The sequence below is a fragment of the Trachinotus anak genome, unplaced genomic scaffold (genome assembly GCF_046630095.1).
Source record: "Trachinotus anak isolate AG129_WGS33_773 ecotype Australia unplaced genomic scaffold, CSIRO_AGI_Tana_v1 ptg000023l, whole genome shotgun sequence".
Classification (NCBI taxonomy): domain Eukaryota; kingdom Metazoa; phylum Chordata; class Actinopteri; order Carangiformes; family Carangidae; genus Trachinotus; species Trachinotus anak.
The window spans coordinates 4,934,305-4,949,186 of NW_027273874.1; the positions used below are offsets into that span (position 1 = coordinate 4,934,305).

The following is a 14,882-nucleotide window of genomic DNA, read 5'->3' on the forward strand; positions in this document are numbered from 1 at the left end:
TGTCAAGGCTGGGTCCTTGCTGCAGCAGCCTGGGTTTGAATCCAGCCTGGGCCTTTTGCTGCAGGTTCCCTTCTCTCTCCCCTGTCTTCCCTGTCTATCGCTCCACTGTATCTGTCAATAAAATAGTAAAGTGGCCAAAAATAAATTTGAAAAAAAAAAAAAAAAAGTACTATCTTGAATGTGACATGAAATTGGAAATACCTGTGCTCCACTGAAGTATTGCCACAAAACTGTACAAACTAGTAGCCATACAGCTTTAATTTCACCAGTCCGACAGTAACACCTATAACAATGCAACAAAAAAAAAAAGAAAAATTCTACAATTATTAGTGAATTTTTGAAACTCCTTCAAAGGCTGTAGCATTCCCAATTCCAGACTGCTCCATCTAAGTTTTATCCAATAAGGTCAAATTTTAAAAGTGCAAATACAGAAGATGAAGGACTGTAATAAGCCAACAGTCTCCATGTGTATACAAACTTCAGTGCCACACTAAACCACAGAGTGGCAGTATTGAAGCGATTATATTTAGTTTCTGTTCAGCCTTTAAGGGGGGGGGGTCTAGTGTTGTATTTATGTGAAAAGTGAGCTGCTTCAGTTTTAAAGAACAACAAGCAGAAGAAATTCATTACCTCTCAAAATCTGTATCTGTATATTTGTTTTCTTTAAATTTGATTATTATTATTACCACATACATTAAATGAGGTGTAGTAATATGTATTTCAAATAACTGGTCAATTACCATCAATTCTCTGAGTGGTGATAATTGTTTGATTTTTATTAAACAGAATCATAAAACCTTTAAAACTGAATAAAAACTACAGTATATATGTAATTTATATATTACAAAATAACAAAATATATTTCAAATGATTGGCAAATCTTATTTTAGTAAAAAGTATGGAGAAAATTGGTATAGTAAATTTCAAAACCATCATTCACATTAACCCAAAAAAAATCATAACCAAGATATACACAAAAACAAGCAAAGAAAACAAAACTGGATGTGGAGCTGGACAACATTAGAACATCACAAGTTTTGACAAAATGCAAATCCAGAGAAATATAGCTATCATTGAATTTAAACATTAACTCAAAAGTATAAGAGCTGTAGTATGAATAAAATGCAAAAAAGACAATATAAAAACTCCTCAATATTCTGACAAAATGAATCCAAATATGTACCAAATCATATGTATGTTAACCTGCACACGTTCATTAGTAATTGCGTGATTCTCATTCTCAAGTATCATTTCATCATTTTCACATGGATTGTTATATAAGGAGAAATTTCCATCAGACTTGTAGCAGTGAATACCAGTAACATCATTAAGATAACCTGATGAACCAACAGGCAAAAAGTTAGGTTTAAATACAAAATTTACACACAACATGACAATAAAGTGTTTTTTCGACCAAACTTGCTGTACATCTGCATATACTATAAGTAAGTTTGCTAGAGTTCATTCCATAAATCATTTGGACAAAAACAAATACTTTGTGAGTCTATCGAAAGCTCGATGTACATAACCACGTATCCTCATGAATAGTCCACTCAGAGTATGCCGTGTGTTAAGGGTATAAATACGAGTCAGCCCCAGACATTCAAGGCCCTTGATCTCCCTTATAATGTCTGAAGAGGAATCATTCAAGAGCTGGATGATCCTCAGAGGGTCCCTGTGTCTGAAACTGAACAAAAACTGTGGTCTGATCACACGCATTACAAAAGGCAAGAAACGTGATGATGGAACTAGGAAGTAAACTGACTTCTCATCTATTTTTACATCCTCCCACAAGTCTCTGGCCCTCTGTAGCTGCTTTATGGCCTCATTTATGTTTTCCTTTAAAAGCAGCCACACTGTATATCTGACTGTCATGTGTTTGTCAAATCTGGTGATTGAATCGCTGAGGGGCTTCTCCATTTGTTGTGTGAATTTAATCTGTTCACAATAGAGCTCAACGGACCTGAGTGCATTCTGCAGATCTTCCAGAGCTTGGTTGATGCAGTTTGGATCCTGATGCCTGTCTTGCAGGATTAAAGATGCAAAAGCTCGGTTGTAAAATGCAATTGCTGCCCAGCAGTGGTCCTGCTGTATGGCTTTAGTGTACATCTTGATACCCTCAGCAAGATGTCCTCTTTTGCGCAGCTCATTGCCAAAGACAGTGTAATGGTGCAGATTTGATAAGGGTGATTCTTTATGTTCAAGTTTTTGCCTGGCTCCGTCCAGGGCTCTACTCAGTCTGCTTTTCAGCTCTGTGATAGAGTCGTTCTCATTGAACTCTGTGAGGAGCCACATACCCCAGAATTCATTCAGTGCAGACAAATCTGAATCTGCTGGCATGTTGTTACTGCTTTTATACAAATCATCTAATACTGCCAGATACTGAGTGAAGAGCTCTTGCTTCTTCTTTATCATAGGAATATCATGCTCCAAGTAGCTAACTAGCTGTTCAGTCACTAAGTTGTCTCTGACCTCTTTAGCTGTCTTTATTGCTGGTGTGGAGTTTTCAGTCAGAATATGTAACAGGTTCTCAGACATGTCTTTGGATCTTTCATTGCTGTGGCTTTTTTGATACAACCTCGGTCCCATCATGAAACAATCTTGAAATAGTGGAGTGGCATCTGTTATACTTTCCAATAAAGACAGTAGCTTATTTGCCAAAACAACCAGCAACTGAAGTCGTCCTGACAGGTGGCTTGTGCAGACAATGAGCTGAGCAGATCCAGGAGATCCTTGTCTTGCAGTGCGCCCAAATGCCTGTGCCTCCACACGAGCGTTCTTAGGCAGGAAGGTCTGCACAACAAACAAACCTCCTGCTCTATTTACTGGGTGAGAAACTTTAAGGTCTGTTCCACGACCTGCAAGGTTTGTTGCTATAATGACGTCTCCTGCTTCAAGTTTTTTGTTAAAGATTGCAGTATTGTCCATGTTGTTGTTTATGTAAAGCTTTTTGTTTTTCACTATATTTCCCAAAACATGATACAGAGCCTTTGCATGTTTGATGGTCTCGCAGATCACCAACACAGCTCTTCCCTCCCTGTATAGAGTAGAGTTGGTTTGTGCCGTGACAACATTACAGATTTTTTCAATCCATTCTTTTTCATCCTTTACGCACACTCCTTCAACCTCAAACAGCTTTCTGCGTTTGAATGAAGGTATCTGACAGGTTTTGATACCATAATAGATTTTCTGCAAGGTCTCAGTCTCTGCTTGTTGGCCGAGAGTCCCAGAGATTCCATAGATCTGATCTCCATACTTCTGAAGCAAGCCAACATTGGACATGTAGTTTGTGATGACTGTCATGTCACTCAGCTTGGACTCATGTTTCATTTCAAGAAACTGCTGTAGTCCATCTGACCATTTCATGAAGTTTTCTACAACACCTGTGCAGCTGTAGTCGACAGGAACTATTCCATGTTCCTCCATGATATACTCATGATCTTTTGTCATTGATTGTGCATAGAATGCATTTTGAATCCACACCTTTAGTTTTGCTTCTACCAGATGTGAGAGGAAGCCTGGGATGTCGACGTTACTTTTATCTTTGCTCAGATGACTTGGAGTAAAATGCAGAGCACTTTTTATTTCTTCTTCTGCAGCCCTGTGTACACTCTCTTTATCTGAGTACATGTACTGACAGAGGCCTCCAGTGATTAAAAGCAGTGGTACTCTTTGCCTTTCCCCATTTTCTCTTTGTTGCCCTTTGTTCATTTCCTCTATTGCTCCATCATTGTTTATGCAGTGCAGGGCAAACCGGCACGATGGGAATCTCCTCTCCACTGTCTTAAAGAACTCAGCCAGCTGGTTGGCAGTAACACTGGCAGCTTTCTCAGTTAAAAGGCTCAAGTTCCTTCTGAGATCCCTGACTGAACCTTTTGCCAGAATACCAGTGTCCTCGGCCATTTGAAGGATGGAGGACTCATCGATATTTTTGTCCTTTGTTATGTTTTCAAGTACAACTTGATGAAACAGGTATTTTCGACCCACAGTCTTTGTGCCAATCTTACTGTACTGATTAACAGTGGCCCATATGAATGCCAAGAGTGGATTGAGATGTTGCAAAGCAGGCATATCACTGCTTAAATAGACCGTATGATGACCCTTATCCAGCATCAATGAGTCCACTTCATCCACAATTGCACACTGGAACTTCCTTTGGCCAAATATGTCCATCCTGTGGAAGTAGTGCTTGAGCCAGTCTCCAGCAAAATCTTCCACAGTACCATAGACAACTTGTCTCTGATAGCACTTCTTTAAGTCTTTGGCTTGTTTGTTGATGTTGCAGTCTGCACTGATGTTCAAAACCTTATAAAAGTTTACCCATTCTTCCAAATCTCTTTGTGCCAGAACTGACGAGCTGGACATGATGTCTACTTGTTCTCCTCTCATAGCACGAAATGCTGCAAACATCGCCACAATACACGACTTTCCCTCTCCAGTGCCAACCTGAATTAATCGCCCTGTTTCAGAAAGAGCCATAAGACACCAGCTCACCATCTGTGTCAGTCGTGGTCTGAAGTGAGTTTTTTCCACTGCCTGACAGAGCCTCAGCAGGTCTTTCTTCAATCCGCCCCGCTGTGATCCGTCATTGCGTGAAGTAAGATCTTCATGAACTGACGATACAATGTCTCTCACCTCATCTAAAAGCTTTTTATCAATTTGGTTTAACTTTTGTTGGTGGATTTCCTCAAGAATTTCATCCAGTTGCTTTTCTCGTTCATCAGCTAAACATTTCTTTACCTCCTCATCTGTTACATTCTCATCTTGAACCAGCTCAATAAGTGTCTTTCCTGTTCGACATTTCCAGCTGGGAGTGATATAATGAATCTCTATACTGTGCAACATTTCAAACATCCATGAGAGGGAATGTGATCTGTCATTTGTTGATGATGACTCAAATCGATTCAGAAGAGCATTAAACAAGTCAACAGCATCTGTTGAGCTCCATTTGATATTTGTAACCAGTCCTTTCAGCTTGTTGAGGAGAAGCTCTTCATTGCTGTCAGCAGTCATAATGGGATGTTTGGGTAAATTTGTGAATCTGCTAAACAATTCTTGGCCTCTGGGACTTGTGTCAGATTCATCCATTATCTGGAAAAATATGATGTCTGGTCAGAACAGAAAAGGAAAAAGTGAGGATTGATAATTATTTTTGTAATGTTACATTATATAACTGTTAACAGGGCTGTCCCTTTTTATTTGTGATCTGAACAATTCTGGTCACTTTTGATAGAATTCAAAAGCTATGGTGCTGTGTTTTGTTGTCAACAACAAAGCATTTTGAATTCCCTATTGTTCTGATTGATGCCTCTACTGTAACTGGTTCCTACTCTGTAGCAACCAAACCTGCAGGTCATGGGTATTGTACCTGTTTGGCAAGCCAAAACAACGGCCAAAACATGATTTATAACTGGTAGACATAACACAAAACTATAGTGCTATTACATTATCACACCACATGTTTCTATGTTAACTAACACTGAGGATACAGTTTTAAAGAAACATTTAAAATAGAAATATATTGGGGAAAAAAACTCCTGAATCTATGCCCATGATCACTCTCACTTCACAAGTCTATTAACCTATTAGAAAACTAAGGTAATAAATAAAAATAAGATAAAACAAGATAGTCCTTTATTAGTCCCATGGAGAAATTTATAATATCACAGCAGTAGAGCCTTATTATTTAATATGGAAATAAACTGTGTTGTCCTTCCCAGATAGTGTTCCCTAAATTGACCAGCAGAGGTCCTCACTACAGTAGCAAGGAAAGCTGTGGTGACCAGACAATCATGACACTGAAGCATCTGAGAAGCAGTGTGTGTGGAAGTATTTAGGGTTCTACAACTTAGGTAGCAATATTGGGGTGGGAGTTGCATACAGTGATATATTGGGCTCCAACACACCTATTCCATTCTTAAAGAGCACTGTCTTTTCATAAGCTGACAGCCACTGGCCCAGAGAAACCAGTGTCCAAATTACTGAATGTAAAAGGTCGGAATCTGTGTCTGTGTATGCTGCTGATAGAGACACGCTGACAGTCCACACAAAAAACTAAACAGACCTGACTAAAAATTGTATTTTCAGCTATAGATCAGTGCCTCAGTTGTCTGATAATCCCCTGACTGGAGGTATCCATTTCTGCTGTAAGCCTAGCCACAATTTGACCCCATGCATAAAGAAATGTAAAAAGGGGATACAGAAATGAATAGGAGAGGGACATGATAAATAGATAGATAAATTTATAATAAGTAAGTAAATACATTCTTTTATTTAAATGTAAATTTAAATATGAAAGTAAATATATCGGGGAATTAAAAAAAGGTATATACATATGCAAATTAAAACAGAAATACCAATTCATGTCACATTTTATTAATTAAATTAATTCCTTTATTTATTTATAATATTATTTTTGGTGCATTTAATGACAAATCTATTTATTTATTGAGTCATTTATTTTTTTATTTTAGCAGTTTAGTCCTCCAAACATATGAAAACTGTCAGAAGAATGCTCTGTGGATTCTGAGGACATTGGTTCTTGGAAAATAAGGTGAACTTCAGTTTGTCAAACGATATTTTATAATGCCATGAGCTCAATCAAACAAATTCCATCAACATATTGTGTCAGAGTGGACACAGAAATCTCAAAGACAGATACATTAAAACCTGAGCAAATATAATCAACCGTTATCTCAGTTTAACCACGAAAACAAATCACAAAGTCACAGGAAAAGAGAGGTATCATAACTTTTCACTGCTGAGCTTAAAGTCATTATTTCACTATTTGTATTTCAGTTGTAGCCTCATACTCACTTTTAAACAGGATGAAAGAGATGAGAAGTGATGTATTCCTGAACTGACATGTAAGACCGTTACCCATACTGTCTTCATTTGTATATCTTGTTTTAGTTTCTGTTTTAGTAGCCTTACTGTGGGAGTGCCCCAAAGTTACTTCTTATCATCTATTCAAATCTATCGGAGACTATTGTCAAATTAGTGACTTACTAACTCAGACTTTATTGTTGTTGCCTGTTATTATACAAACATTGATTCAGAGATACTTGACTGAAAAAAATAGCAAGTGCTGATGCTATTTGTAATGTTTTTAAAAGATCACATTTATGTTATAAAAGTTGAGAGCTACAATACCCAGGAAAACTACAGTATACTATTGTTACTGAACAGACCAGAACAGCAGGCAACAAGCTCTTATGTTTAAAAGCAGCTAAGCAGCAAAAAACTAACTCTTTCAACTTCCCTACACAAGCTACTTCAACTATGGCAGAAAGTTTATTTCTGGCCGTTACACAAAATGACTGTGTTGTATCTGAAGAATATTCAGACCTGTGTTCCTATTGCACTCTCACCAATCATCATATGCTGTAACTTTTTCAAGATCTCACTTCTAATCATATTTTGCTCAATCTTTATGACTTACTTTGGTTTAATATTAAGTATGGTGAGGAAGGAAACTGATGCACCAAACAGCCACACCACCCACTCTTGGCAAATGTTTTGTTGCCGGTGGAATTTCCCGTACTTTTTGTGATGGCTCTGACATGCTTCTACTTTCACTTTCTTTACAATCATGTGACATATTTGTAGCACAAATATCAGTGTGTGCTAAAGGGACCCATGTTGACTTGTCTAAAATATGGTTTTCCAAAGAACAAATTAGGTGCAAAAATGTTCTCATCAAACATTTGATATTTACATCTAAGTGATGTTAAATGAACGTTGGTCATGCTATTTTTACACAGGTTACAGCATAGTTGTATGCTGTAGCCCCCATAGTTGTATGTACATATTGTATTTGTTTTAAACATACTGGTGAAACCTACCAAATGGAGTACTCCACTGTGATGATTTTTTGTCTTCAGAAGAGACAAAGTGCCATGGTGTTTTCAAAACATTTACTATGTTATTAAAGAGCTTTTGCTCTCAGCTGGACAAATAATTTTACATTTTCTATAACTGTGCAAAACAGCTTGCATGTTACTTGTATTTGCTGATGCATAAGTATAATACATAAGACCGTAATATAAACTTAAGGTTAGAGATAACCATAACCCTGCATTTTTCTGCAAACATTAATCAGTTCAAGGATTCCTCAATAAATAATCTCTCACTGAATGTTCAGCAGCTTATTAAATGTGCCTTGTTATATTAATCAATAATTATAACATAATAATAATAATAATCAGGTCTATATTCCAGAAAGTAAAATACAAAAACATGAGTGTAGTGTCAGTATCACAACATTACATTACTTTGACATCTGAAAAAATATGAATAAATGAATGCGTCAAGTAAATGGATCTTATAAAGATCAAAACCAAATGTAAAGATTACCAAAAAAAATTTAAAACAATGTGTGTGTGTGTGTGTGTGTGTGTGTGTGTGTGTGTGTGTGAGAGTGAGTGAGTATGCATGTGTGTTTGTGTGCCCATAAAATGTAAAAAGTTCAATAAAATCAACATCGTATATTGGGGGGTGGCCCAGTAGTTGAATGGTTAGGGCATGCACCATGTTGAGTGCAAGACGCTCTTAGCAGGCAGTCACCGGTTGGACTCCCGACCGGTCCGACTCTTTCCTGCATGTCATTCCCCTCTCTCTACCCTCTTCCTGTCAGTCTTCACTAACCTATAATAAAAGGCATAAAAAGCCCCCCAAAAAATCTACATCATATATATATATATATATATATGACAGACACATAGACATAATTTTCCTCCCAACACCATTGTTTCTTTGATTGCTTACTTGATAGTTTTGTTCACATCCTGAATGCATGTTATCTAATTAAGAGCTCGCTGTAATGTCCTATGTATCTTTGATAAAAAGCCACCCAGAGAGAAGAGTGTGTCTAAGGTATAGACATGAGTCAGTCCCAGAGATTCAAGACACCTGAGTTCAATGAATATATCAAAGGAGGGATGGTTGATGAGCTGATGGATCTTCAGAGGGTCTCTGGAGCGAATTAGAGTCACTGATACTGTTGAAAGGACTGCCAGAGGCAGAAAGTGTACCAGTGGAACCAGAAAGTAGACAAGACTCTCCTCCACTTTTACATTCCCACCTGTGTCTCTGGCCCTGTCTACCTTCTTTATGGCCTCATTAATGTTTGCCTTGAAAAACAACAACACTGTGTATCTGGCTGTCATGTGTTCGTCAAATCTGGTGATTGCATCACTACAGGAGTTGTTGATTTGTTGTGTGGAGTATCTAAGAGTGACCTCAGTTTGTTCACAGTAAAGCTCAACAGACCTGAGTGCATTCTGCAGATCTTCCAGAGCTTGGTCGATGCAGTTTGGATCCTGATGCCTGTCTTGCAAAGATGCAAATGCCCGGTTGTAAAACGCAATTGCTGCCCAGCAGTGGTCCTGCTGTATGGCTTTAGTGTACATCTTGATACCCTCAGCAAGATGTCCTCTTTTGCACAGCTCATTGCCAAAGACAGTGTAATGGTGCAGATTTGATAAGGGTGATTCTTTATGTTCAAGTTTTTGCCTGGCTCCGTCCAGGGCTCTACTCAGTCTGCTTTTCAGCTCTGTGATAGAGTCGTTCTCATTGAACTCTGTGAGGAGCCACATACCCCAGAATTCATTCAGTGCAGACAAATCTGAATCTGCTGGCATGTGGTTACTGCTTTTATACAAATCATCTAATACTGCCAGATACTGAGTGAAGAGCTCTTGCTTCTTCTTTATCATGGGAATATCGTGCTCCAAGTAGCTAACTAGCTGTTTAGCCACTAAGTTGTCTCTGACCTCTTTAGCTGTCTTTATTGCTGGTTTGGGGTTCTCAGTCAGAATATGTAACAGGTTCTCAGACATGTCTTTGGAGCTTTCATTACTGTGGCTTTCTTGATACAACCTCACTTCCGTCATGAAACAATCTTGAAATAGTGGAGTGGCATCTGTTATACTTTCCAATAAAGACAGTAGCTTATTTGCTAAAACCAGCAACTGAAGTCGTCCTGACAGGTGGCTTGTGCAGACAATGAGCTGAGCAGATCCAGGAGATCCTTGTCTTGCAGTGCGACCAAATGCCTGTGCCTCCACACGAGCGTTCTTAGGCAGGAAGGTCTGCACAACAAACAAACCTCCTGCTGCCTTCACATGCTCAGAAACCTTAAGGTCTGTTCCACGACCTGCAAGGTTTGTTGCTATAATGACGTCTCCTGCTTTAAGCTCCTTGGCAAAGATTGCTGTATTGTCCATGTTGTTGTTTATGTAAAGCTTTTTGTTGGGGACTTTATCTGCTAGAGTATCATGAAGAACCTTTGCTCGACTGATGGTCTCGCAGATCACCAACACAGCTCTTCCCCCCCTATATAGAGTAGAGTTGATTTGTGCTGTGACAACATTACAGATTTTTTCAATCCATTCTTTTTCAACATGTACAATCACTCCTTTAACCTCAAACAGCTTTCTGCGTTTGAATGAAGGTATCTGACAGGTTTTGATACCATAATAGATTTTCTGCAAGGTCTCAGTCTCTGCTTGTTGGCCGAGAGTCCCAGAGATTCCATAGATCTGATCTCCATACTTCTGAAGCAAGCCAACATTGGACATGTAGTTTGTGATGACTGTCATGTCACTCAGCTTGGACTCATGTTTCATTTCAAGAAACTGCTGTAGTCCATCTGACCATTTCATGAAGTTTTCTACAACACCTGTGCAGCTGTAGTCGACAGGAACTATTCCATGTTCCTCCATGATATACTCATGATCTTTTGTCATTGATTGTGCATAGAATGCATTTTGAATCCACACCTTTAGTTTTGCTTCTACCAGATGTGAGAGGAAGCCCGGGATGTAGAGATTACTTTTATCTTTGCTCAGATGACTTGGAGTAAAATGCAGAGCACTTTTTATTTCTTCTTCTGCAGCCCTGTGTACACTTTCTTTATCTGAGTACATGTACTGACAGAGGCCTCCAGTGATTAAAAGCAGTGGTACTCTTTGCCTTTCCCCATTTTCTCTTTGTTGCCCTTTGTTCATTTCCTCTATTGCTCCATCATTATTTATATAGTGCAGAGCAAACCGGCACAATGGGAATCTCCTCTCCACTGTCTTAAAGAACTCAGCCAGCTGGTTGGCAGTAACACTGGCAGCTTTCTCAGTTAAAAGGCTCAAGTTCCTTCTAAGATCCCTGACTGAACCTTTTGCCAGAATACCAGTGTCCTCGGCCATTTGAAGGATGGAGAACTCATTGATATCTTTGCCCTTTGTTATGTTTTCAAGTACAACTTGATGAAAGGGGTATTTTTGACCCACAGTCTCTGTGCCAATCTTACTGTACTGATTAACAGTGGCCCATATGAATGCCAAGAGTGGATTGAGATGTTGCAAAGCAGGCATATCACTGCTTAAATAGACCGTATGATGACCCTTATCCAGCATCAATGAGTCCACTTCATCCACAATTGCACACTGGAACTTCCTTTGGCCAAATATGTCCATCCTGTGGAAGTAGTGCTTGAGCCAATCTCCAGCAAACTCTTTCACAGTACCATAGACAACTTGTCTCTGATAGCACTTCTTTAAGTCTTTGGCTTGTTTGTTGATGTTGCAGTCTGCACTGATTTTCAAAACCTTATAAAAGTCTGCCCATTCTACCAAGTCTCTTTGTGCCAGAACTGACGAGCTGGACATGATGTCTACTTGTTCTCCTCTCATAGCACGAAATGCTGCAAACATCGCCACAATACACGACTTTCCCTCTCCAGTGCCAACCTGAATTAATCGCCCTGTTTTAGAAAGAGCCATAAGACACCAGCTCACCATCTGTGTCAGTCGTGGTCTGAAGTGAGTTTTTTCCACTGCCTGACAGAGCCTCAGCAGGTCTTTCTTCAATCCGCCCCACTGTGATCCGTCATTGCGTGAAGTAAGATCTTTATCAACTGATGATACAATGTCTCTCACCTCATCCAAAAGCTTTTCATCAATTTGGTTTAACTTTTGTTGACGGATTTCTTCAAGAATTTCCTCCAGTTGCTTTTCTCGTTCATCAGCTAAACATTTCTTTAGGTCTTCATCTGTTACTTTCTCATCTCTGACCAGCTCGATAAGTGTCTTTTTTGTCTTTTCTATTTCACATTTCCAGCTGGGAGTGATATAATGAATCTCTATATAGTGCAACATTTCCAACATCCATGAGAGGAAGCATGATCTGTCCTTTGTTGTGTTTGACTCAAACCGCTTTAGAAGAGCACTGAACAAGTCAACAGCATCTTCTGGGCTCCATTTGATATTTGTAACCAGTCCTTTCAGCTTGTTGAGAAGATGTTTCTCATTATCATTTGGAGACAACAAACTGGGAGCCATGAGTAAACTTGTGAATCTAGAAAACAATCCATGGACTGTGGAATCTGTGTCAGATTCATCCATTTTATGAAAAAAATCTGGTCAAAACAGAAATAAAAAAGTTCTAAAATTTTGGATTACAGGTACACAGGTATTATAAGTATTTGTTGCATTTTGTAGCTTAATTGTTTTTGTTACTGCTCTATTTAATATATTGTGGTAGTAGTCTGATACTCACCTGTTAAGATTAAAAAGTTGCGCGGTGATCTCTGTCTTTCGGACACCTGAGATGATCTGCAGCCAGCAAATTTGATTCTGTCTTTTATCTGTTTTGTTTTTGTTTCTCTTTGGCCAACCTTCCCCCGGCACCGCCCTGAAGGAATTTCTGGCCATTCTTTCGATTTACATGTTGGGACTTACTCTAAACCACTTTACTTACAGTAAATACAATTGCCAATGAAACATTAAACTCAAGAGCAGCTCTACAGCAATTGTTTGGCCCAAAATAAAATATATTCAGATTTACTACCCATATTTTTACCCATATTAACACAGCTGGGACAAAAAGTTTATTTACTTTTTTTTATGTAAAACACTGTTAATGAGAAGTATCAGTGCATAAACATGTAAGTAGCCTAAGCTCACTTTAGATATTTTCAAACCACATATTGAGGACACATGTATTTTCTTTTATCCATTTCAACATAAATATCAACAGTAGATAAACATGGAGACTATTATTTTTTTTTAAAAAACCTGATGATTTTCCAAAGGCAGGCTGTAATATCTACCTTTTATACAGACTGTATAATATCTGATTATTATTATAATGATATACATATGATTATTATTATTATTATACTGATTAAGTTTTCGCAGCCTGTCTTTGTGTATTAGTTTGCTGGGCAAGCCTTTCTTTCTGTCTTACTTTGTAGGGTGGCACTATTACAGCCATAAATAGTAAATACTGTGTGAAAGGTTGCTTGGCAAAAGTCACACCATGTCTTGGCAAACTGCACTTTTATTTGTTTAAAGAATTCCCCCACATGCACCAATGGTTCCATCATGTTTTTTCTTTCACTTTCTTGACAATCACCTGACTTCTTGGAGGCACAGTATCAAAGATTGCTCTGAGAATTAGAGCTTAAACTGTGGTATTCTGATGAAATAATCCGGTGCTGTGGGCAAACATCAAGCATTTGATATTTACGTGTAAATGATTTTAAATGATTTTTGGTCAATATTTGGTGTTCACATGCTTCAGCAAAGTTTATGATACAAATCATTCTAATGATTCCTCTGTATTATTTTAAACAGTCTCCTTATTCCAAATTTATTAAATATAGTGTACAAATATTTCTAGCACTCTAGCACTTATTTGAACATTTTAAATGTTTACAGTGTCATTATTTTTCACACGGCAAAGAAATTAGTATCTTAAAGAGTTCAGTCCCCTGGACTGCACTGGGCCACTCTGACCATGTCATGGTCCACCTGATTCCCACATACAGGCAGAGAGCCCCAAGGCTAGAGAGCCCCACTGTCACTGATCCCCCTGATCCCCAATTGCACCAATCACCAGCACAAATTCCTTGTATGTGGAAACATACTTGGCAATAAAACTGATTCTGATTCTGATTCTGATATAAGCTATTGATGAGTTTCAGCCTTGAAGTAACTGTAACTGCAACCAGTAACTATAAAAAAAAAAACATTTTAAAGTAACCAACACACGTTACTGATCCAGAGAGATGAGCCTCATACTTTAAAGTCTACTATTCAAAGTACTTCTGCCATCTGCTGGACTAATCATGTTACAACATGGTTAGTCTGTCTCTTAATCTATCTCTTAAGTTTAGTTTTAATTGCTGTTTTCTTTTTTATGTAAACCACTTTGTAACTTTGTTAATAAAAGTTCTATATAAATAAAGTTTATTATAATATCATCATCATTATTATCATATGAAGTCAACTTTTTAAAGACAGTTTCTGTGTTATTCATTTTTCACCAGTATGCACAGCTTATGATGTATAAGAATCTAATATAGACCTAGGTTTCTCTGCAGCCACCGTCTGAGAGATTGTTTTAAAATCACCCCAGTGTCTCTCACTGACTCTCCAGCTGCTGTCCTGTGAATATATTTAACGTTTCGGGTATGACACACATTGACAATGAAGCTACTTTGACTTTGACTTTGACTTTGATGACCGTTTAATGAGTTTCTTGGTGGTGTAGGTTCAAGTGTATTCTGCAGCTGATTGACGGATGTATTGACTTGTTGCACGGTGATTAAGCAATAAAATCTTAATTGCAGGTTGTGTTTGTTTTCATGTTCATAAAAAGATGTTTCCTCATCTGTCGGCGCACCTGGACCACTCCGCCCGGTCGAGCTGGGCGAGGACAACCGGTCGGTTTGCATTGATGTAGAAGCAGTTGGGGGAAAGGTAACCAGCTGCGTGAAGTCGACGCAGTGAGGGGGAAAAAAAAACCGGAGACCGGAAATGATGTATTTGTTTTCAAAGTAATAGTGAAAATGTATTATTTTTGAACGAATTAGGAGGGGTGAT

General features: G+C 38.4%; 2 protein-coding genes across 2 annotated transcripts; both read right to left on the bottom strand.

The window, feature by feature from the left end:
- Positions 1-890: 890 nt before the first annotated feature.
- Positions 891-8,025, bottom strand: LOC139607274 (protein translocase subunit SecA-like). The gene is made up of 2 exons (XM_071460006.1): positions 6,817-8,025; positions 891-5,091 (listed from the first exon to the last, which is right to left on the bottom strand). The coding sequence occupies exons 1-2, from the start codon at positions 6,892-6,894 to the stop codon at positions 1,474-1,476; spliced, it is 3,696 nt and encodes a 1,231-aa protein (XP_071316107.1). The 5' UTR covers positions 6,895-8,025; the 3' UTR covers positions 891-1,473.
- Positions 8,026-8,140: 115 nt separating this feature from the next.
- On the bottom strand, positions 8,141-12,647 carry LOC139607275 (protein translocase subunit SecA-like). Its single transcript, XM_071460007.1, has 2 exons — positions 12,553-12,647; positions 8,141-12,412 (listed from the first exon to the last, which is right to left on the bottom strand). The coding sequence occupies exon 2, from the start codon at positions 12,396-12,398 to the stop codon at positions 8,802-8,804; it is 3,597 nt and encodes a 1,198-aa protein (XP_071316108.1). The 5' UTR covers positions 12,399-12,412; positions 12,553-12,647; the 3' UTR covers positions 8,141-8,801.
- Between the last annotated feature and the right edge of the window lie 2,235 nt (positions 12,648-14,882).